The 21,540-nt window shown below is 40.3% G+C and overlaps 2 protein-coding genes across 3 annotated transcripts; one reads left to right on the top strand and one right to left on the bottom strand.

The window, feature by feature from the left end:
- Positions 1–250: 250 nt before the first annotated feature.
- On the bottom strand, positions 251–898 carry LOC112164188. The gene has a single exon (XM_024300418.1). The coding sequence runs from the start codon at positions 896–898 to the stop codon at positions 251–253; it is 648 nt and encodes a 215-aa protein (XP_024156186.1).
- Positions 899–7,961: 7,063 nt separating this feature from the next.
- On the top strand, positions 7,962–11,016 carry LOC112167722 (cytochrome P450 714C2). Of its 2 annotated transcripts, none has more exons than XM_024304771.2 (5): positions 7,962–8,348; positions 8,968–9,194; positions 9,286–9,533; positions 9,709–10,063; positions 10,401–11,016. In XM_024304771.2, the coding sequence occupies exons 1-5, from the start codon at positions 8,045–8,047 to the stop codon at positions 10,824–10,826; spliced, it is 1,560 nt and encodes a 519-aa protein (XP_024160539.1). In that variant the 5' UTR covers positions 7,962–8,044; the 3' UTR covers positions 10,827–11,016. The 2 variants fall into 2 exon arrangements, with proteins under 2 accessions (XP_024160539.1, XP_040361449.1); XM_040505515.1 differs by lacking the exon at positions 7,962–8,348 and adding an exon at positions 8,804–8,895.
- The last annotated feature ends 10,524 nt before the right edge of the window (positions 11,017–21,540 follow it).

Raw genomic sequence — 21,540 nt, 5'->3', positions numbered from 1 at the left:
TCCACCAACATCGAAGGGAAAACCTTGAAACTACCAGACAGCGAGGGCTGATGTTTTGGAACAGCTTCCACTATCGCCGCCCCCCCTCCCCCCTAACTACCTGTTCTGATTCAATCACCATCGCCCTCTGAACCTGCAGGTCATCCCCATCAGGTCGAGGACCACTTTCCCCATCCGTTAATGATAGCCCACCATCTCCGTAGTCTGGACCGGAGCCATGATCTCATCTCTCTCCTTAGTCAACCAGGCATCACATCTTGCCTCTCCATGCATGAAGAAGCCACAACTCCGACAAAATCCGCGGGACCTTTTCAAAGTTGAACGACAGTTCAGGTGCCACCGTCACTGAAAACTCAAAAAGCATCCAAACCCTAATCCGCCTTCGAACATCAAAGACTAAACAGATCCTTTGCTCTGCCTCCTTCCAATATAGAGCGTTATGATCAAAGCGAATCACATAGCCCAGAGCAGATCCCACCAAGTTCAGCGCAGCCTTATTTCGGAAACCCACCAGAAGTCCCTTAACTGCAACCCATGCTTCCACCAGATTCAGAGGAACCTCATGCACCAGACCAATACCGTCATAATTGCCAAGCACTACCATCGTATTTCTATAAAACCAAGGTCCTCCATGCAAGATCTTGCTTCTTTCAGCCTTATGCTCAAATTGAAACACAAAACGCTCTCCCACTTCATGAATCGTCAGTCTAGATTTCATACGCCAAATCGTAGGTATAGTACCTATGAACCCCAGAAGATTGCCCTTCGGGCCAAGCAGTAGACCCACCAGATACCAACGATCAGCCTGCAACGCCGCAAGCCCCGCTGAACCCAAGGATACCCTGGCCGTGTCCACTAGATGAAGATCATCGAGGTTGCTCTCCACCAAGTAAGACATGTCGCCGGAAAATCTTAGAATTTTACTCGAGGAGGTATCGAGGAAACCCTAGCAGACGGCTAGGTCAGTTTTTTTATAATTATTCGAGAACCTTGTCTCATAACAAGAATAGATAATTTATAATAGTACCACTCATTGAAAACATCCAATGCTCACTTATTCAAATCAAACCTATGAACTATGGTAACGCTAAGACATAGTAAATAGGCTAAGTAGCAAAAACTTAAATTTTCTCTTACCGTTAAACTAGGGCTAAGAGGCTTAGCGGGGTAAATCAAGGTTAACACCTCTCCAGCAGTAGCTTTCTTCGTCTTAGAGGGATTTTTATTCTTTGAACCTAAAGGCTTCCCCTTTTTTTCTTTGTCTCTATCTTTTCCCACAGTCACCAACTCTCGTGGTACCATTATACCACTCGGTGCCTCTACCAAGCTCAGTGATTTAGCAGTAAATTTGGAAGAAAATTCAGGTTTCTTTACCTTCTTGATAGGTGCATCAATACCCTTAATTCCCTCATCAATGAAATATGGCAGCAAGATTTTCAGTTATTTTGGAGAAGAGAAACTCTATGGCAGTGACTCCTTAACATGTACTAGCGCTGGTGCATTGTCATCACTATATTGGTGGTTGAGTGCATGTCCTAGCTGTGAATCACCATCGAACTTTTGACAAGTTCTTAATTTTGGCCTAAAGAGAGTTCTTCCAATCGAAGGAATTAAGAACTGAAGTTTGAATGCCTTGAAATTTGAAGGCCCCATTCACAAACCTACCATATGCAAAACCTAAGAAGGGACTGGCAATGTCAAGGCATTTAAAAGTTGCAGGTTCAACTGCTTTTCCAACGATTCTTCCATTAGTCACCGAACAAACTCCATATTCATGGAAAATTAGCTGACAAAATCTACACTTGCAATTTAAGAGTAGTTAGGTAATTTGAGTGGTGTAGTTAATAAAATGATAAAATAAGAAATTAAATGGGTGTTTATTAAATGTGGAAAGAGTGTGTATATATATATATATATTTTTTAGAATGAAAGTAAAGAGTGTGTATTAAGTACAGGTGGACAAAAAACCGATGTGAGGCAGAAAACCGGCCGAACCGAACAGGTTACCGAACCGATTATATTGTGACCGAAAATTTGTAGAACAGGACCGAACCGGACATAAACCGGGTCGGATTCGGTTTTATATCCTGGACAGACCAAAATTTAAATAATTATTTTTATATAAATTTTTTATATCTGTCTTCATATTATTGGTGGAACACAGAGCTTGTGTAGGCCAACTCACACCCGATCACACGTTTAGAAAACCCTAAGACTATCAGACCCTAATCAACTTATTGAGTCATTTGACTCATTCCCTTAGCGCCTCTCTCTCACTCTCACTCTCACTCTGTCTGCCAGCAGATCGATCAACCTCGACCTATCGTCCGCTCGCCCTCTCTCAGTCTCTCTCGTCGGATGTCGGCTATCACCCTCACCTCTCCCTCTCTTTTCCCTCTCTTCCAGATCTGTGTGTTTTATGATAGTCCCGCCGAATGCTTTGAATTATACTTTGGTCAGATACTAGTATGCCAAATCGAAACCTCTGGAAGCTCCGAAGGATAGCAATCACTATGTATCCAACAAGTCAACAACCGCTTTTCTTTCTCCTCTATTTTAGTACACTATAGCCTAAGGCTTATGATTTCAAATCAAACCCTATTTTTTTGTTCTTCAAAGAGAGAATCTCTTAAGCATAAATCTAGCTGTTTGATCTATTTTCCCAATTTGTTATTTGTGTCTTTAGTTGTTCCTTAGGAAAACTAATATTCTTCTTTTGTGTATGAAACAGTCTGTTGTACTTGTATCAGTTGTATGCTTGTTTTTCTTTTGTGCTTGTTGTTTCATGTATCTCTTACTACAAGAACCATGTAAGAAAACTGTTCTTGTTTGGTTGATATGGTTCACTTGTTTAGTTTTGGTAGGATTTTGATATCTAAATTATTTACAAAAGGATCTCAGTTATTGACATTAGCACATTTTAATTCTTCGTTTTGGGTATATCTAACTCTCAGTATGTTATAGTTTTGGGCTTTTGGCAGAATTACTTTGTCAATACTTTCATATATTGGGATTTCAATTTTGTATCCTATCATTATAACCTGTTAAACATTTTTTTTAAACTGTTGATGCAGATGATGGATGAATCAAATCAATCAATTCAGGGTCAACCACCGGTCGTCGGGACTGAGGTCACTGGGAGCAGCATTGGCACTACTGCTGCTGATACCCCTGCATCTAGTGCCACGGTTCGACCTCCCCCTGCACTTCCACCTCCTGCTGGAGCTGCACCCCTTCTTCAGATGTGGCTCAGGTTCAGTCTGCTACGAAAAGGAAGAACAAAAGCGTGGTATGGGAGCACTTCATGCAACTGATGAATCCTGATGGTTCGAAGATGGCAAAGCCGAAGGCCAAATGCAACTACTGTCCGCAGACTTACTTATGCCACACGAAGTTCAACGGCACGAGTTCGATGAAAAATCATATGCTATATCAGTGTAAGAAGTGTCCCCTTTACATTCTTGCTAAAAAACAGAAAAATTTAGTGTTTGATTCGGTAGATAATGGGGGAAAGTTAGTTGCAAGATGTTTTGACAATGATGTGGCGAGGCTAGCTTGTGCTAAGATGGTAATTAGGGATGAACTGCCCTTTAGCTTTGTTGAAGGGCAGGGATTCATTGATTTCATGAAGAGTTGTCAGCCACAGTTTAAGCTGCTGTCCCATAGGTCAATTGCTAGAGATATTTGGGATCTCTATCAATCGGAGAAGACTAGGATCAAAAAATATTTTAGCCACTTATGGTCAGAGAGTGTCCCTAACCACTGATACTTGGACTTCGGTCTAAAATATCAACTATATGGTTCTCACAGCTCACTTTATTGATGATGAATGGGTTTTGCACAAAAGAATCCTTAATTTTTGTGTGGGCAGCTAGTTGAGACTTGTTTAATTGGGTGGGGAATAGAGAAAGTTTTCTGTATTGTTGTCGATAATGCTTCACCTAATCAAGTGGCTTTAGATTACATGAGAGAAAATATAGGAAATTGGAAAGAGCTAGTCTTGAGGGGGCAGTTTTTACATCTGAGGTGCTGTTGCCACATCCTTAACTTAATTGTTAAGGATGGAATGGAGGAGCTGGATTCCTCAATTGAAGGGATTCGGAACTGCGTGAAGTACATTAGGTCAAGTCCAGCTAGATTGGAAAAGTTCCTAAAGGGTGCAGCTCAAGAAAAAGTTGACCACAAGGGTGGGATAGTGCCTTTAGATGTGTGCACTAGATGGAACTCGATTTATTTCATGCTAGACATTGCTATAAAGTACCGAAAAGCTTTTCTAAGGTTGGAGGACGAGGATTCACAGTTTGAATCCTATTTCAGTGAGAGGGTTGGTGGGAAGAAATGAGATGGACCTCCAGTTGGTCTTGATTGGGATAAGGCTGCAAGGCTGGTCAAGTTTATGAAAATATTTTACGATGCAACACTCAAGTTTAGTGGGACACAAGTTGTTACCGCAAACCAGCCTTTGCTTTGGATGTGCACCATCATAGGAGTGTTGGACACGTGTATTAAAGGTAAAATACTGCCTTTGATTTCTTTTTTGTTACCTGTCAAATTTTCTGTTTATGTAGTTGTCAAATTTCAGTTTCATAAAACTATATAACTAATTGCATGATTTTGTTTTTACAAGGGGATGATCCATTGCTTGCTAGCGTTGGGAATTCAATGAAGAAGAAGTTCGACAAATATTGAGGGAGGCTTGAGGAGCTGAACAAGATTCTTTTGATAGCTGTGGTGTTGGATCCAAGGTTATGTTTTTTTTCTTCTTTTTTTCTTTTTTACTGCTATGTTGGTATTGCTACACTTGAACTAACTGTTTCGTACTAAAATACTGCTGCTTTGTTTTTGTCATTGCTACACTAAAATCCATTGCTTTTGTTTTTGTCATCATCGCCTTTAAAGTAGTTGGTTGACAAGTATTAGTTTGCAGTATTGGTTGACAAGAGGAGTTTTACATTATTTTCTGTTTTGTAGGTACAAGTTGCTGTACTTGGAATATTTTTTTCCAAAATTGCAGCAAGACAAGTCCATGGTGGATGTGATGGTGACTGAAGTGAAGAGCATGTTTCTGCACCTCTTCCTTGAGTATCCAGAAAATGATCCGGAGGCAGCACAAGCGTCTTTTTCTACAACTCAACCAAAGTTTGATGCTGGAAATGCAAGTTTGATTGAAGAGGACAACTATGCTGCAAGCATGAATGAGTTCATGAAGCTTAGGCAGGAAAAGGATGTCGTCGAGATCAAGAATGAAGTTGATAAATACTTGCTTGAGCTATCTGAGGACCCTTCAAATACAAGCTTCCAAGTGCTGGATTGGTGGAAAGAGAATTGTGCTAGATTTCCCATTCTGTCGTAGATTGCAAGGGATGTTATGGTTGTACCTGCATCAACAGTTGCTAGTGAAAGCGCCTTCAGTCTTGGAAAGGAGATTGTGGATCCATTTAGGGCAAGTTTGACCCCGAAAAAGGTTGAGGCGCTTTTGTTCAAGTGACTGGTTAAGGGCTACAAGCAAGCCATTGTTCAAGGAGCCTATAAGGGACGAAATGGAGCAGTATGCAAAGCTGGAAAAGATGGAAGCAAGTAAAATTTTTTGTTTTGTTTCATTTTGCGTGTTTGTGATTTTGTTGAATACTTGAAATTTGGGATATTGTGGATATGATGCAGATTCTAGTGTAACAAATGTTGGTGAGCTACCCGAAGAGACTATGATGGGTGAAAAGAGCTGCTTGTTGAAGACTTGAAGTTGCTGCATTTTTATTTGCTTAAATCAAAGACTTTTATTTGCTGTTGGTGATGGACTTTTATTACTTATTAGGACTGAAACTGATGGTGATGGACTTTTATTAGTATGGTTAATGGTTAATGGACTTTTATTGGTCTGTAACTAAGTAATTCTACACTTTTAATCTTCACAGTTTGCTGCACTTTTGAGTCTTTGATAGTTTATTAGTTTGATTAGCTTGCGTTTTGGATGTTTGATTTCTGTTTTGAAAGTTCAGGTGTTGAACAAAGCCTTAAAATTGGGCCTTATCCAAAAAAACAGTCCTAGAAAAGCAGGTAAACTGAAATATTAAATAATTGGGCGTCAAAAATGGGACAAAAACTCTAAATCGGCCCAACCCAAAAATGAACCAGACCGACCCGATTTTTCGGCCCAACCGAAGATCCGTCCCAACCGAAGATTCGGCCCATTACTTGATAAATCCGGTTTCGGTTTTAAAAATTCCACAACCGACAATTTCGGGTCTAGATCTTTTTGGGCCTCAAACCGACCCGGCCCGATATATGCCCAGCCCTAGTATTAAGTAATTGGAAATGCGTGAATAAAATTTTTCTTCTTTAAAATTTCAACAAAAATAATTTAATAAAATCATAACAAGTTTGTAATAATATGTCATTCTTGTTAATTATTATTATATATAGTAATTTTTTTTTAAAAAGATATATGGGGGTGGATCCGTGGCCACCTAAATTATAGTTAAGATTATACTCTGATTCTAGATTATTAGATCATATAGCAACTAATGGTTGAGATTAAACAAAATATTTTATTTGTTTTTTATTAATATATTCTATTATATATCTAATCAAATAACTAGCCATTAATTGCTTTCCTATTCTCCTTCAAATTCATTTATTACAGACAACTTAAAAAATGGTCAATAATTACAGGATCCATTTCCTCAAATTACTTTCTTCTTTTTCTTATTCTCTAAATTCATTTGTTGCAGAAAAAAATAATTAATTAAGAAAATGAAATTGAATTTTTTTTTTCATTGATATGCAACTCACCTAAGGAGTAGAATCAAGAAACAAAGATTTTTTTTTTTCTCAACCTCTAAAAAAAATTTACTCTATGTTACATGAAAAATTCTAAATAGTTTTTCAATTGGTACCTTAATGAGATTAGAGAAGAAAGTAACTAAATAGATAATCTTATTTGATTTGGTATTCCAAATTGAGTTTTTCTTGTAGTAAATGAAGGATTGAGAAAAAAAGGAAAAGGGATAATCCTCTACTTATGTATTTTAGAATATTTATTAAAAAAAAAACCAATAATAGCACCATTAGTTGCTATATGATCTAATGGTCTAAAATCAGAGTATAATCTTAACTATAATTTAGGTGGCCACGGATCCGCCCCCGTAATAGTCTATTTCTGATTTGAAGAAATTCATTATATGTGGATGATATTTTTGATAATTTTCAGAATGTTACCGCGTATAAGACATAATATCAAATGGAACCCTAGAAGATGACATTTTTTATCAGTGTTTCTCTGATAAGGACATCCGCCTATTTTAAAATATGCAGATTTCCTTGATAGACACACTTTTCGATCACATATCAATATCTCGACCGTTCAGTTTTTAGATCCTAATGTATAGATCACTTCTGTAAATTTTCAGCCAAATTGATTATCGTAATTTAGATATCGAACTAGATTAAACCAATAGACGAACTGAATTTGTCCAACCTGAACCGTTCATGTTTATAATTGCAAATAGCAGTTATGATTGCCTTAACGATTACCAATTTGATTGAAAATTTGCAGAGATGATCTGCTCTTATGACCTAAAAACTGAACGATCAAGATGTGGATATGAGATCGAAAATTGAGTTTATCAAGGAAATCCGCATAATTTAAAATATGCAGAGGTCCTTAGCGGAGAAGCTCTGCATTTTTTTATCATTAAGATCCCTTATTTTGCTTTGACAAAAAATAAAAAAATAAAAAAATCCCATATTTTAACCACTCCGTACAATCACCGGCCCACAAATATTCCTCATTTCGTTCATGTATGTTTTACAGATACGTGCAAACTCGGTACTTTTTTCTGTCTAGGCCACGATTCTACTTTGACGGGACTCGTCTGTCACTTAGCGTAGGTCACCCAAGGCACACCTCTCCCCTCTTGCCCTTTATATACGCGCTCTCAACAAGCTTCAACATCATCGCCAACTAAACCATAACTCGAAACTATCGAGCTAGCTAGTCCATTCATCATTTAAAGTATACATATATAGATCGAGTTGTGCGGTGCTCATGGAGCTCCTCCACGGGTTCGATGTGAAAATGTTGGTGTCGACGGTGGCGCTGATCGGGTTCGTGGGGTTGCTGGTGCGGTTGTATAGGGGGCTAGTGGCGGAGCCGAAGAGGCTGAGATCCCTACTGGCCAAGCAAGGCATCACCGGACCTCCACAGGCTTTGCTTCTGGGGAATATCTCGGAGATAAAGAAGGCTCACGGCCGAGGTGGCAATGCTAAGGCTCCGAGCAGCGAACCACCCACCTCACACAACCTGGCTGCTACTATCTTCCCCTTCTTTGATAAGTGGAGGAAGCAATTTGGTATTGTACTTAAAACACCATGCTTATCGTTCTTAATTGTCATTTCATAAACATGACTGTTGTCTCTCTTGCCGGAAGAACTTGATTGTTGTCATACCAGATATGTGTACACGTATATTTGTCGGTCTTCTGTAGAAAGTTCATTTTCTGAAAGCGTTTTAGTTCGAAGCACATGAAATTTTTGAGATGTACCGATCAAAAGTGGCACCCAAAATTTAGAATTTTACAAGAATGGCACTTTGGTACCACTTTTTGTTACATCACAAAAGTACCATTTTTGTGTTATTTGGGGGGGCTTGAGTGAGTTTATCTTTTTTAATTTTTATAACCAGAATAAAAATACACTTTTAACCAAAGCACAAGCACTACCAAACAATCATACAACATAAAATTATTGATTCAAATTTATTGGTTACATAACGTACATGTCCGACTATGTTGACCTATTATCATACTTTTTGTCATGGAGCTTAGTTAGGGATATTGAACGATTTCACTTGGGGGAGGTGGTTTCAGATGGCTGAAGGCCTTGGCATAAGAGAGAAACGTTTCGTATTTGTTTTCCCAGTTGGTGAGTTTGCGTTTCTAGTAAAATTAACAGCGTGAAACTTGTGTGCAGGTGATGTGTTTGTGTTTGGTCTTGGCACCACGCAAATCCTATATGTGATCAAACCAGAAGCAGTGAGGGAGATCACAACCTGCACATCCTTGGACTTGGGGAAACCCACATACCAATTCAAACAGCGTGGTCCTTTACTTGGTAAAGGTATTTTGACCTCCAATGGAGCCTCGTGGGCTCATCAGCGCAAGGTCATGGCTCCTGAACTTTACATGGAGAAGGTCAAGGTAAGTAATGAGTAAAATTTATAGGTGGTACTTGGAAATGAACTGTGACATGAAAAAGTGTTAATTTTTGTAGTTGTGTTGAATCCTGCAGGGAATGATCAACTTAATTACCGAATCCTCGAATACTCTGGTGAACTTGTGGAACATTAAAATTGATGCTGGCAAAGGAGTTGCAGACATAAAAATCGACAACGATTTGAGAAGCTTCTCTGGTGATGTTATCTCGAGGGCATGTTTTGGGAGCAGTTATACCAAAGGGGTACAGATTTTTGATAAACTAAGGCAACTCCAGGAGGCCATGGGCAGGAAAGTCTTTGGGGGTGCAGTTCCTGGAATGAGGTAATAAGAGTTAGTATAGTTGTGGCTCCTAGTGGTATCACTGGGGTCTTATTGAGATGCTTGAACTTTCCGGACAGAAATTCGCTAACAGTTGCACAAATCAATGGAAAAATATGCTTGTAATTTTACATATTAAGTATATGGTCTAAATTGGTGTCATATTAATTTGATGCAGACACCTTCCTACAAAGAGCAATAGGGAAGAATGGGCATTAGAAAAGGAGGTTGCGAGGTTGATACTGCAATTAGTGAAGGAGAGACAGGCAGCTGGGCATGAAAAAGACTTGTTGCAAATGATTCTTGAGGGTGCAAGAGCTAGTGATCTCAGTCAAGATGCAGCAGACAGCTTCATTGTTGATAATTGCAAGAACATATACTTAGCTGGATATGAAACCACAGCTACTTCTGCCACATGGTGCCTCATGCTGTTGGCTTCGAATCAAGAATGGCGAGAACGCATTAGAGCAGAGGTCCTTCAAGTTTGCCAAGGCCGCGTCCCAGATGCTGATATGCTTCGCAAGATGAAACAGGTATCACTAGTTGACTAGGTTATATCTCACACATTATGTAGTTAATATGACAACATAACATGCCAAACTATTTGACAAGAGATTCTTAGTATGAATAATGCTATGTGAACTATTTTTTTGGGTACCACCTTATGTGGCAGCTGATGTGGCACAATCATGTCATATAATAAAATTATGTGATAGGCTAAACTTTCTGCTACATTAGCTGTCATAGAAAGTGAGATGCAGGTGGTATCCCAATATGTGGTTCACTTAGCATTACTCTTTTAATATTGCGCTTGAAACTACTTGAACATGTCCAATCAGTAACCCTAAACTTGAATCTTTTAATGTGCAGCTAACAATGGTGATTCATGAATCATTAAGGCTCTACCCACCCGTTACCATTATGTCAAGGGAGGCATTCAAGGACATGAAATTTGGAGACATTCATGTTCCAAAGAGTGTCAATGTTTGGACTAGTGTGGCGACAATACACACTGATCCAGAAATATGGGGACCTGATGCCTACGATTTCAAGCCGGAAAGATTTGCAAATGGGATCACTGGGGCTTGCAAGCTTCCCTACTTGTACATGCCATTCGGGCTTGGACCTCGAGTGTGTCTTGGACAGAACTTGGCCATGATCGAACTCAAGGTTGTCATAGCTCTCATAGTCACCAACTTCTCATTCTCACTTTCGCCCAATTACAGTCACAGACCTGCTCAAAGATTGGTTGTAGAGCCAGAAACCGGCGTCGATCTTTTGATGAAGAAGCTTTGAGGAATTCCCTTTGGATGAAGAAGCTTTGATATTTTGCTGGAAAATAAGATAGCTAGTTAGGAGCATATTACTTTATTTGTATTATTAACTTTAAAACCGTGTTAGGTGTCTTGAGTTTGATTGTTCAGTAGCAAGCCTGTACTTTTTTACTTGTACATTACTGGTTATATCTATACTATTATTAAGAGAAGAGGCTTTGTCAAAAACTAAACGCTCCAAAAAACCCGGAAGTTCCTCAGTCTAGGTTTTTGCAAAGTTCTGCTCGTCCGGCGATGCTCGGGGTGGGTGAGGGTCTGCCTCGCCGCCGATGGGCTGCTGCCGGAATGGAGTTTGGATGCTATTTGCTCGGGGAGATCTAGAGAGAGGCTTTGAAACTCAAGGTTTTGGAGGGGAGGAAGTGGTGAGTTCCAGACGGGATCTCTGGATGTGACTGCGTTGTGCAAGGATGGCAGCCTTCGGCATGGCTCTGCAAATCTAGGTGGTGGCAGGGTCTGCAGGGATGAGCGGCTGCGGTTCTGAGGAGCTGTGCAGACGTGCAGACTGAGATGATCCAGCAGCGGCTTTCGGAGGTGCGGTGGTGAGGTGGTGCGTTGTATACCAGGTCGGGTAGGCGCAGTTTTGAACCGGGGGATGAGTCGGCGTGGCACGATAGGACGGATTGCTGGTGGTGGGTGCTGCTGCACGGGCAGACGCGTGAAGATGATGACCGGTTGGGCCTTGCTCCAAATCCTGCTGGGCCTTAGGGCTTTGGGTCTCTCCTCTTTGAGCTACCCCATTGGGCCTCTATGTTGGGCTAGGGCTTTGCTCTTGGCCCAACCCTATGTTTTTAGCTTTTGTCTAATTACAATAAGTTCCCTTGTATTAGGAACCTAACGAGTGTCTTTGTTTTAGCTTGTCTATTTGCTATGTTTTTTCATAGCTTATAGGCTCGCTGTTATGCGAGCGATAAGTTCTAATATAGTTGGTCTATCCTATGTATCACTGTGGTTCCTCCACGGAGTCTTGTCTGGCTATTGTTATGTGTCAGCGGATGGGTATGTAATGGCTTTCTTGGCATGCGCTATTATCAATGGAATTACTATTATTTCAAAAAAAAAAAAAAAAAGGCTTTGTTAGCCAAAATCAAAAATTTTGACAAATTTAACTCTGAAAGAATAAAAAACTTCGAAAATAAATTAAATCATAAGGGTAAATATGACAATTACAAAATGGATTTTTATTAAAAAATAAAAAGTAAATTTTCCAACCTCCACTTCTCTCCCACTATTTTCTCTCTGCAATAACTGTTTTTTTTTTCTTTAAAAAAAAAATCTATTACACATGCAGAGCATGTATGAAGAACGCTAGTGTGTGTGTGTGTGTGTGTGTGTGTGTGTGTGTGTATAGGGCCCTTCCACTAAGGGATCCATTTTTTTTATTTTTCTAGAAATATGACATTAGATCAACTTTTTGATCACATTTCGGCATCTCAACCGTTCAACTTTGGGTCAAATAGCTCTGTGCTTCAACCCGACTCCTCAGTCTCACTCTCTCAACGACAAAACCAGAGTTCTTGTCTCGACTTCTCCAACCAAAATCCAGTTCTCCAACCCGACTCCTAGTCTCCACCATTGACACTTGAAACTGGCCTCAGATTGCACGATTGTTGCAACACAAACTCTCTTCTTTTCCTTTATCTCACAAAAATTGTAGTGCTCTATGGTACTGACCACCCTTGGAGTTTTCGAGGCAAAAGTTGGAGACTTGTAAGCACAGAAACACATCTAGAGTATGGGTTCTCTCTTTTCTGATGTGTTTGATTTCCAATTACAAAATTTAGGGTTTTTACCATATTTGGGACTTTTCTTCTTTCTGTTTCTGGGTTTCTTTTTTCTTTCTTTTGTTGAAGTTATTCATTGATTTGTCTTATATATCTTAATTAGTTTGAGGCAACAATGAAAAGCATTCACCAAATTCATTAATAAATTCTATTTGATGAATTGGTAATAAGGTTGGTATACTACGGTAGCCATTGCCAAGGCCAAGACTACACTAGTGGCCAAGGAGAACTGTACGGCAAATTATCTTTTGCATCCCCCTAATTGTTACATCCCGAACCTAGAATTAACGATTTACTTACTATTTAGACGGTAAATGTCGATTACTATCAATTTTTACTTTTTATCGATACTTTAGTGGCCCTAAAGGGTTGACCTTTGTTCGGGGCCGTTTATGAGAAAATTTCATTCATGAAAGTTGTAGAGGACTTTAAACCGAGCGCGTGCATATGTGGTGCGTAAAAATTGGACTTAGTATGTGAAAGTTATGGCCGAAAATTAAAAGTTACTGTTCATGGTAATTAATATATATATGGAAGTTACTGTTGGTAGATTTCCATTTTCGGAAATTCTACCTAGCCCCCGGTAACTCTCTCTTCTCCTTCCCGGACCCTTCCTCCCCTTCGGCCCTAATTTTCTCCTTTCGATTTCTTCCCCCTCCGGCCAACCCACGACGAAATCCAGCTATCCCCAAGCTCGTCTCCTCCCCCTTGTTGCATCTGTGGTGGTATTTTGTGGAGATTTGGCTGGAGGAGCTCGATTTTGAGCTGGGAAGGTTACTGTAGCAACTTGTGGTTTTTGCCGATTTCCGGCGATTCCGGTCATCTCCGGTCACCAAACCGGCATCGAAGGTCGGGTTTTTGCTGGAGATCATTTCCCCTAAGGTCTTGCATTCCAATTTGCTGTGTAGAGGCCGAATCGACAATCTAGGGTTCTTGAGTTTTCTGGGTTATCTTCACCGGCCGGATTCGACCATTTCCAGGTAAAATTTGGATGTGTTGTAGTTGAGAAAATTAATCAGTGGGTTGAGTTGTTGCTGTGCATGGAATTTGGCAGCCGGTGGTGGAGGTTGGTACAGGCGCGTGGGTGCCACGCGCCGCCATTGTTGGTGGCGCGTGAGACGGTGTTTGGCCGGTCTTTAACTTCTGTTGTTGAGATAATTAGTCAATTATACATTTAGTTTCATAATTGCAGCTTTGGGATAGAATTGGAGATGGAGTGAGTATGGATTTTGATGTTTGTTCAAAGGTGGAAATTGTTAATTGAATTACGAGGAATCCATCCATCGGATTTCCTTGATTCGGCCCTAAAGCCCATACATTAAGGGATTGACATTAGTGAAGAAGATTGGGAGGTTTTGGGCATATAAAGACAATGTTAGGGTTGGTTTTACTTATCGTAATTTAGTTTTTCATCCAGTAATTAAGGGTGAACGAACGTTATATTGTACATGACGTGAGGAGGATTCCCTCGAGGAGAGTTCGGATCGACGGCAGGCTTAGTCGTACACTGTGAGTGGACTTTTGTTTTCAAATAAGTGATGCATGCATTTATTTATTAAAGTATGTTCTATTTAATTAACATATTACTTTCCGAGCATATGAATTGATTTCGGAATTTGATTGCGATTTATCTCGTGGATTTGCCTTCAATAATGATTTTCATGAAGCATTTATGATTTATACCAGTTGTGAATTTCGGTTATTAAGTTGTTATGCTCAGATTCGAATTATAATTGATGTTGATTTTCGACGAATTATTTTCGATGTGATTTCCGGATTTATACTATTTATATTATATTTATATTCGTTGATTTGAGATTTTATTTTCGAAATGAGTTTTCGTTGGAGTAAATCTTCATATTTATTTATCGACTCTCAGTTTTGGCATTGGGAATGCCTCATTGATAATCTAATTATTCTTTTAGCGTGTGGGACACGCTGTTAATTTATACGACTTTTTACGAGAGTTTCCGGGTACGGTTGGGAATCGTACCCGTGTTTTCTTTATTCGTGGGACATGGGGAAGCCTTATAGATTTATTGGTTTTGAATAGTTTTTACCCACCATACCTGGGTCGCTATATTTTATTGCTAGCTAGCCTATTAGTACTCGTCCCTACTTACTATGTGTTCGTGGGTGAGTAAGAGCAGAGCATGAGATGCTCCAGAGTGTGGGACACTCCGACCCGAGCCTGGGAGGCTCCCTTCTTTCGTATGGTGAAATTTCTTCCCCATATTTTATCGTTACTTGACTAGTGGGGCTAGTCTGATTTCTCTTAACCAGCGGGGCTGGTATGTTTTTCACTAGTTTTTGAGTTTAAAGAAATACGTTTTTTAACTTTTTTTTTTAAACGTTGCATGCATCGAGATTTTATAAATTTAAAACTGTGGGAAAGTATAAACTCTTCTTTCGTTATGCTTATTTATTTTGTCCACTCACGCTAACGTTTTTATGTACTTTCCCCTGGGCCATTTGGTTTCAATTGCCCAGATCGCAGCGTTGCTGACCGGCTTAGGAGTGGAGGCTAGCACCACCTTTGCCATCTATCCTCAGTAGGTTATTTATTAACCTACCTTAGGGGTCATCATTTGGTCCGCGGGCCTAAAAGCCCATGGGCGCCCGCCCGGCCCAGTGGGCAAAAGCCCGGCCCGGCCCGCAGAAAAGCCCATCTCGGCCCTGCCAAGGGCACGAGGCCCGCAGAAAAGCCCATCAAAGCCCAGGCCCGGCCAGCGGCCCGGCCAGTTATATGCCCATTAAAGCCCGCTCGGCCCGGCCTTATAAGCCCGCCCGAAAGCCCATTCAATTTTTGTATTAATATATTTTTATGTAGTTATATTGAACTAATTATTGCATTAGGCCATATGTTTTTTTAATTTTGTATTTTATTTTGTTCAATAATTAACATATCATCATTTTTTCATAGGTTTTTGTATTTTTTTAACAAAATAATATGACATATAAATATAATGGGCTCGGCCCTGCCCACCCAAAAAAGCCCGGCCCTGGGCCCATGGGCGGCCCTGGGCCTTGATTTTTAAGAGAAACCCAGCCCTGCCCAGCCCGAAAAATAAAAAAAATATGTTTTGGCCTGGCCCGAGCCCATTAATTTTGGGCAGGGCCGGCCCTGCCCTGCCCATTGACGACCCCTAACCTACCTTATGTATCATATTTCGAGTGTGTTCTATAGATTGCTCTGATTACCTTAAAAGGTTGGATTTAGACATTTGTATAATTATGAGTGTATGGGAGTTGTATAATATTGGAGGAAGTCGAAAGATTTGATTTGCTGGGTTGTAATTTATATAAGTGGATATGTTTGTGTAGTACGGTGTTTATATTTGGATATTTGCGGATTGTTGCTAGGAAGCAGGGTGGCTTCAAGCATTGAAATTTATTATACTTAGAAGTGTTTTCAGCAGGTTTAGGGTTGTCCACTTTTAGGGGAAGTTCTGTCGAATTTTCCCGAAAAGTGGGCCCCGCAGGTCCATCTTGGAGTTAGGAGGGTAATTCCGGGGTGGGTCCTGACACTAATTATTTGAGTTGAAGTCAATTTCTTTCATCTTCTCTTTTGGATTTATTATTCTCAATTGTTTTGATGGTAACTGTTATGATATGACTATCTCAATGAATGATCAAAATAGATTGAAATATGAGTCAATTATATTTGTCATCTCATTTGTGACGTTTCATCCACTCTTTAGTTCTTTCATGCATTAGCTAGAATTGACTGAAATATGAGATGAAGGACCTCACCACTGAAGACCAGTCTCAGAAATAGGGATGTTCCCTGTTGGAATTCTGATCCTATTTTCCACCACTCATCGAATTCTAGTCCTATTATCCACCTATGAATAATGTGGTAGTTTTACAGTGAGGTATCATAAAGTTCATGAAGCAAGATTAAATCCTTCACTTCAACACTCTAAATGATTACATGTCTGAAAGGTGATCTGGAAGATCAAGGCTTGCCAAAATACACTTCTTTGTTTAATTGGTTAGTTGTTTTATTGTTTTATTGTTCTTTTTATACCAGATACCATAATTGGGATTTTTCCTTCTTTTTTTATCCCGTTTCTACTAGTGACTCTGGTTTACTTTTAATGTTGCAGCATTGCTGGCATATGCCTCATGTTTACTGGGAATTCGTTTTTTCTGTGGGCTAAAAGGAAAGGAAGGTTCCCTCGACTGTTTATGACTTTGCAAAGGAATTTGATGCAGAGAGGCATATTCATAGTTAGATGAATGTTGGAAGGAATGAAATCATTACATGAATGTTGTATTATATATCCAGCAGGGATTCCATTATAAAAGGCTTTAGTTAATGTTGATGTTGAGTACTGGTCTTGTTCTGGTGGTTTGATGAAATGAAACTATGTTTATCTTATTGGTCCCTATCGTTTTAATTCAATCCCATGCCCTTGCTGGTGTTTCTGGTTAAATTTCCTGAAGTTCATCTTGAGATGGAACTAATTGAATCTTTCTAGCTTCAACTATGTATGTAACAATGATCTAGATGAGTTGGGAGACTTGATTTTGTCACTACTGGAGAGAAGTAGCAATAACATAAGTCCCTTGATGACATACTTTTATATTGTCATCCTTGTTATCCTTTAATTGGTCACATGAATCTTGTTCTTCATTTGCCTCTTTTATAGTGTTTGGCTGAAGCCGGAAAATAGATGACCCAAATGCAAAGGGATAGTTGTGAACAAAATGGTCCCAAAGTAGAAGAAACTGAGCCAAAAAAGCAGATTCAGTTCTTGGACTGAAGAAATCATTTACACAACAGAGAATCAAGAACTTCTTGCTATACCAAAGTTTAACACTTTTGTAATTGAGCCATTAAACTGATAACAGATGAATCAAGTGCAGACCTATAAATAAGGCCAACATAATTTTTGTGCATCTGCAGTCACAAAATAAGAAATATTTCTACTCAATGATAAGAAAATCTACTATGTACAGAGTGAAGCTCATTCATAGAGAGCATTTGCAATCACAAATGAACTGATTTGTCTCAAACAGATTCTGCAAAACAAGATGTCAATAGACTGGTTAGTTATAACAATAAAACAACTAACCAATTAAACAAAAAAGTGTATTATCATACACGTCTTGCAAGGCCCGTGCATCCAAAACCTAAAGAATCAAACAGACCACAAAATTCATAAGCTAAATCACCAATCACAGAAACAATTTCTCAACAAACTCGAAACCAGCACAGTAGCTAATCAGTAAAGCTAATACCCAACCTGAAATAATCTTGCAAATCCAAAATCTGTAGAGTCAAACACACCACAAAATCCATAGCCTGAAAAGGACCAAATCAAATGCAAAATCTGAAAAATCCCAAATCTTCAAACTCAGAAAACTCAAAGTTTTACCTTATACGGCGACTTGGGGACCTGCATCGGGGTCTTCACCGGTGATGAATTCCGGTGACCATGTCATCGTCGCACCCAAACGGCAGTAGTGAGGAGGACTAAGGAGATGACGAGGTTCGGCGGGGACTGATATCGGGCGTCGCCGGTGGAATCAGTCCGAAGCTGTTAATGGTTTTTGGGCGGAGATGATGAGGAGTGAGAAGAGAATGATGACAAGCGAGAGTGTTTTGTCGTGGAGACTGGGTAATCTGGTTTTCTCGTGGAGACTAGTTTTGGATCTTAGACCGTTCTTTTTCATTTAAAGCAATCTACGGCTCATATCATTTCGTCCGCACTTTTTGATACTCACGGACGTCATCTCTCAATCGTACACACACACACAAAACTTGAGATTGTCTAGTGATCAATAGTATGATCATTCTTATTCTTTTACCCCATTAATATACAATAAACCACATTGGGTAATTCCATGACTCCATCTCCCTGATATCAGGGTACTTTACATTGTATGATATATTTCTCAAACTGTATTAACCAAATTATGTGGAGCAAAATGATCATTTACCCAATTTTAGCTTAAAAATTGCCCACTTACCCAAACACTCTAAGAGATTGCCCATTTACCCAAACACTCTAAGATATTATTTCCCTAATACCCAACTAAGTATTTTTTAATTCCTTTTTATTTATTTTTGGGACAATTTTGCCTTCTCCTTCTTTGTCACTTAGAGAGAGAAGTCATTGGAGACCTTGCCGGACTCCGGTGACCAGTGGCAGGCCGCGGACTCCGGTGACAGGACTCCGGCGACCGGTGACCGGATTTCGGCTACCGGACAGGTGACCAGAATCCCGTATCCTGCTACCGGACCGGTGACGGGATTCCAGCGGCCGATTTTAGTGCCCCCCAATAATACCCAGTAATCACATTATTGTCCCCCAATAATCATATTATTACCTCCCAATAAAAAATTTATTGCCCCTCAATAACAAGTTTATTGAGAATCAATAATTAGTGAAAAATGAAGATGCTTTTAATTTTGAAAGTTTTAGGAGGTTTATCTAAATAAATAATCATATTATTGCCCCCCAATAATCTAATTATTGCCCAATAAACATTTTATTGCCCCTAGTAATCTTATTACTGCCCACCAATAAACTTGCAACAAGACAATTACAACAGTTCAATATTAGTACAAGCAGTTGTAGATCTACCAAACAGATGCTATTCTAGTACATAGTACATAACTGGAATTAAAACATTTTTTCTGCATATTTTCTCATACTAGACAACTTGTGGCATGTGATCTGCTGAAAAAAGAAAAAAAAAAAAAAAAAAAAAAGGGAATGGTGTAGCCATCATTGATCTCAGAGGCCGAATTCGAATCAGTACCTGAAACTCTCAAAACACAAATCAAACTAATCAAATCCACCAAAACCTTAACCCAATCTTCTTTCTTCTCTTCCTGCGTCTACATCTTCCAGTATCCTCCTTCTTATTCATCCCTTCGTGTTTTTGGTTGCTCATGTTTTCCTTATCTAGGTACAAATGTTCCCAACAAATTGTCTAGTCGTAGTGTCAAGTGTGTCTTCCTTGGTTATAGTCCCCAACACAAAGGTTATCGTTGTCTCGATCCAAACACAGGTCGTGTCTATATCTCGCGTCATGTTTTATTTCACGAAACTAATTTTCCCTACAAAAACTTGCAGGTACACGCTAATTCATCTTCAGCTACCTTCGAGTTCACTGTTCTCTCCAATCGAGTTAACATTGCACCTCCGCAGGCCATCCTGCCGAGCTCAGTGTCATCTGGCCCAAGCCCAACTACTCACCAAATTGAGCAATCTGCCCTTCCTTCTCGCCCAGCGCAAGCCATTGACCCAAGTCCAAGTCTGCAGCCCAATGCCCCCAGTTCACACTCTGGTCAAAATCCACCCTTGGCGTCTCTCGAATCAGACAGGCACTCCATCAATCTTATGCCTCCACTTCCGTTATCGCTGCCCCTGGTCGTCTCCTCCGGTCGCTTTTCCGATTGTGACTTACAGCCATCGTCACCTACCGGTGGATGCATCCGAGCCGCCTGCTCAGTCCACTATTGCTCAGCAACCGAACGAAGTCGCTCCTCCGGTCATCGTCGAACCTTTGCAGGTCGTTGTACCTCCCCCTCATTCTCCACTAGTCCTAGCGCCTCCTCTGCCGCCCCTAACACACCCGATGAGGACTCTACTCAGTGATGGAATCATTCAGCCCAGAATTCGCACGGATGGCATTGTAAAGTATCCCATTCCAAAAGCTCTTTTATCTGTTCTTAATTCCATGGAACCGACTTGTTATACTCAGGCTTCCAAAGATGTGAATTGGAGAGCTGCCATGACCGAGGAGATTAATGCTTTGTTGAAAAACCATACATGGTCCCTTGTTCCTCCCTCTCCATCTCAGCATATTGTGGGCTGCTAATGGGTGTTCCGCATTAAACGAAACCCGGATGGCTTAGTCGAGCGTTACAAGGCCCGCCTTGTTTCCAAAGGATTCCATCAATAGCACGGGATCGACTATGGTGAAACCTATAGTCCTGTTATCAAGCCTGCTACTATTCAGACCGTTCTCTGTGTTGTTGTGTCTAGGGGTTGGCCTCTCCGTCAGCTAGATGTCAAAAATGCATTCCTCCATGGCTATCTTCAAGAAGACGTTTACATGACTCAACCTCCTGGCTTCGTCGATTCCTCTCGGTCCTCTTATGTCTGTAAGCTTCACAAGGCACTATATGGCCTCAAACAAGCACCCCGTGCTTGGTTTCATCGCATGAGCTCTTTTCTGCTTTTTGTTGGTTTTCGACATAGTAAAGCTGACTCATCTTTATTCATCTATCCACATGGACATCATACAATTTTCTTTTTACTCTATGTTGATGACATTGTCATTATGGGCAGGAGTGATCAGCTTCTTCAAAGTTTTATTGATGCCTTGGGCCGTGGATTTGATATTAAGGATCTTGGTCCCCTTCACTATTTCCTTGGTTTACAGGTTAGGCGTCATTCCACCGGCCTTCACATCAATCAACTTAAGTATGCTCATGATATTTTAGAGAAACATGATCTGTTACTCAGTCAACCAGTGAGCACCCCAATGTCGGCAAAGGCTGTTCTCACCACAGATGATGGGGATCTTCTTGAAAATCGAACTGCCTTTCGTGAGATGGTTGGCTCCTTGCAATACCTAACCATTACATGCCCTGACATTGCCTTTGCTGTCAATTCTGTGTCACAATTCATAAGTCAACCTCATGCTCCGCATCTCATTGCAGCCAAACGTATTCTCCTCTATGTCAAAGGCACACTAGGCCATGGTCTTCATTTCAGTCCTCAACGCCAACCTGCCCACCTTTCTGCTTACTCTGATGCCGATTGGGCCTGCTGCCCAGAATCTCGCTATTCCACTTCTGGCTATCTCATTTACCTTGGCCATACCTTGTCTCTTGGTGTTCCAAAAAGTAACCTACCATTGCTCGCTCTA

This window comes from Rosa chinensis, chromosome 5 (assembly GCF_002994745.2).
Source record: "Rosa chinensis cultivar Old Blush chromosome 5, RchiOBHm-V2, whole genome shotgun sequence".
In the NCBI taxonomy this organism is placed as follows: Eukaryota; Viridiplantae; Streptophyta; class Magnoliopsida; order Rosales; family Rosaceae; genus Rosa; species Rosa chinensis.
Note: the sequence above shows the minus strand (reverse complement) of the source record. Positions and strands in the feature narration are given on the sequence as shown.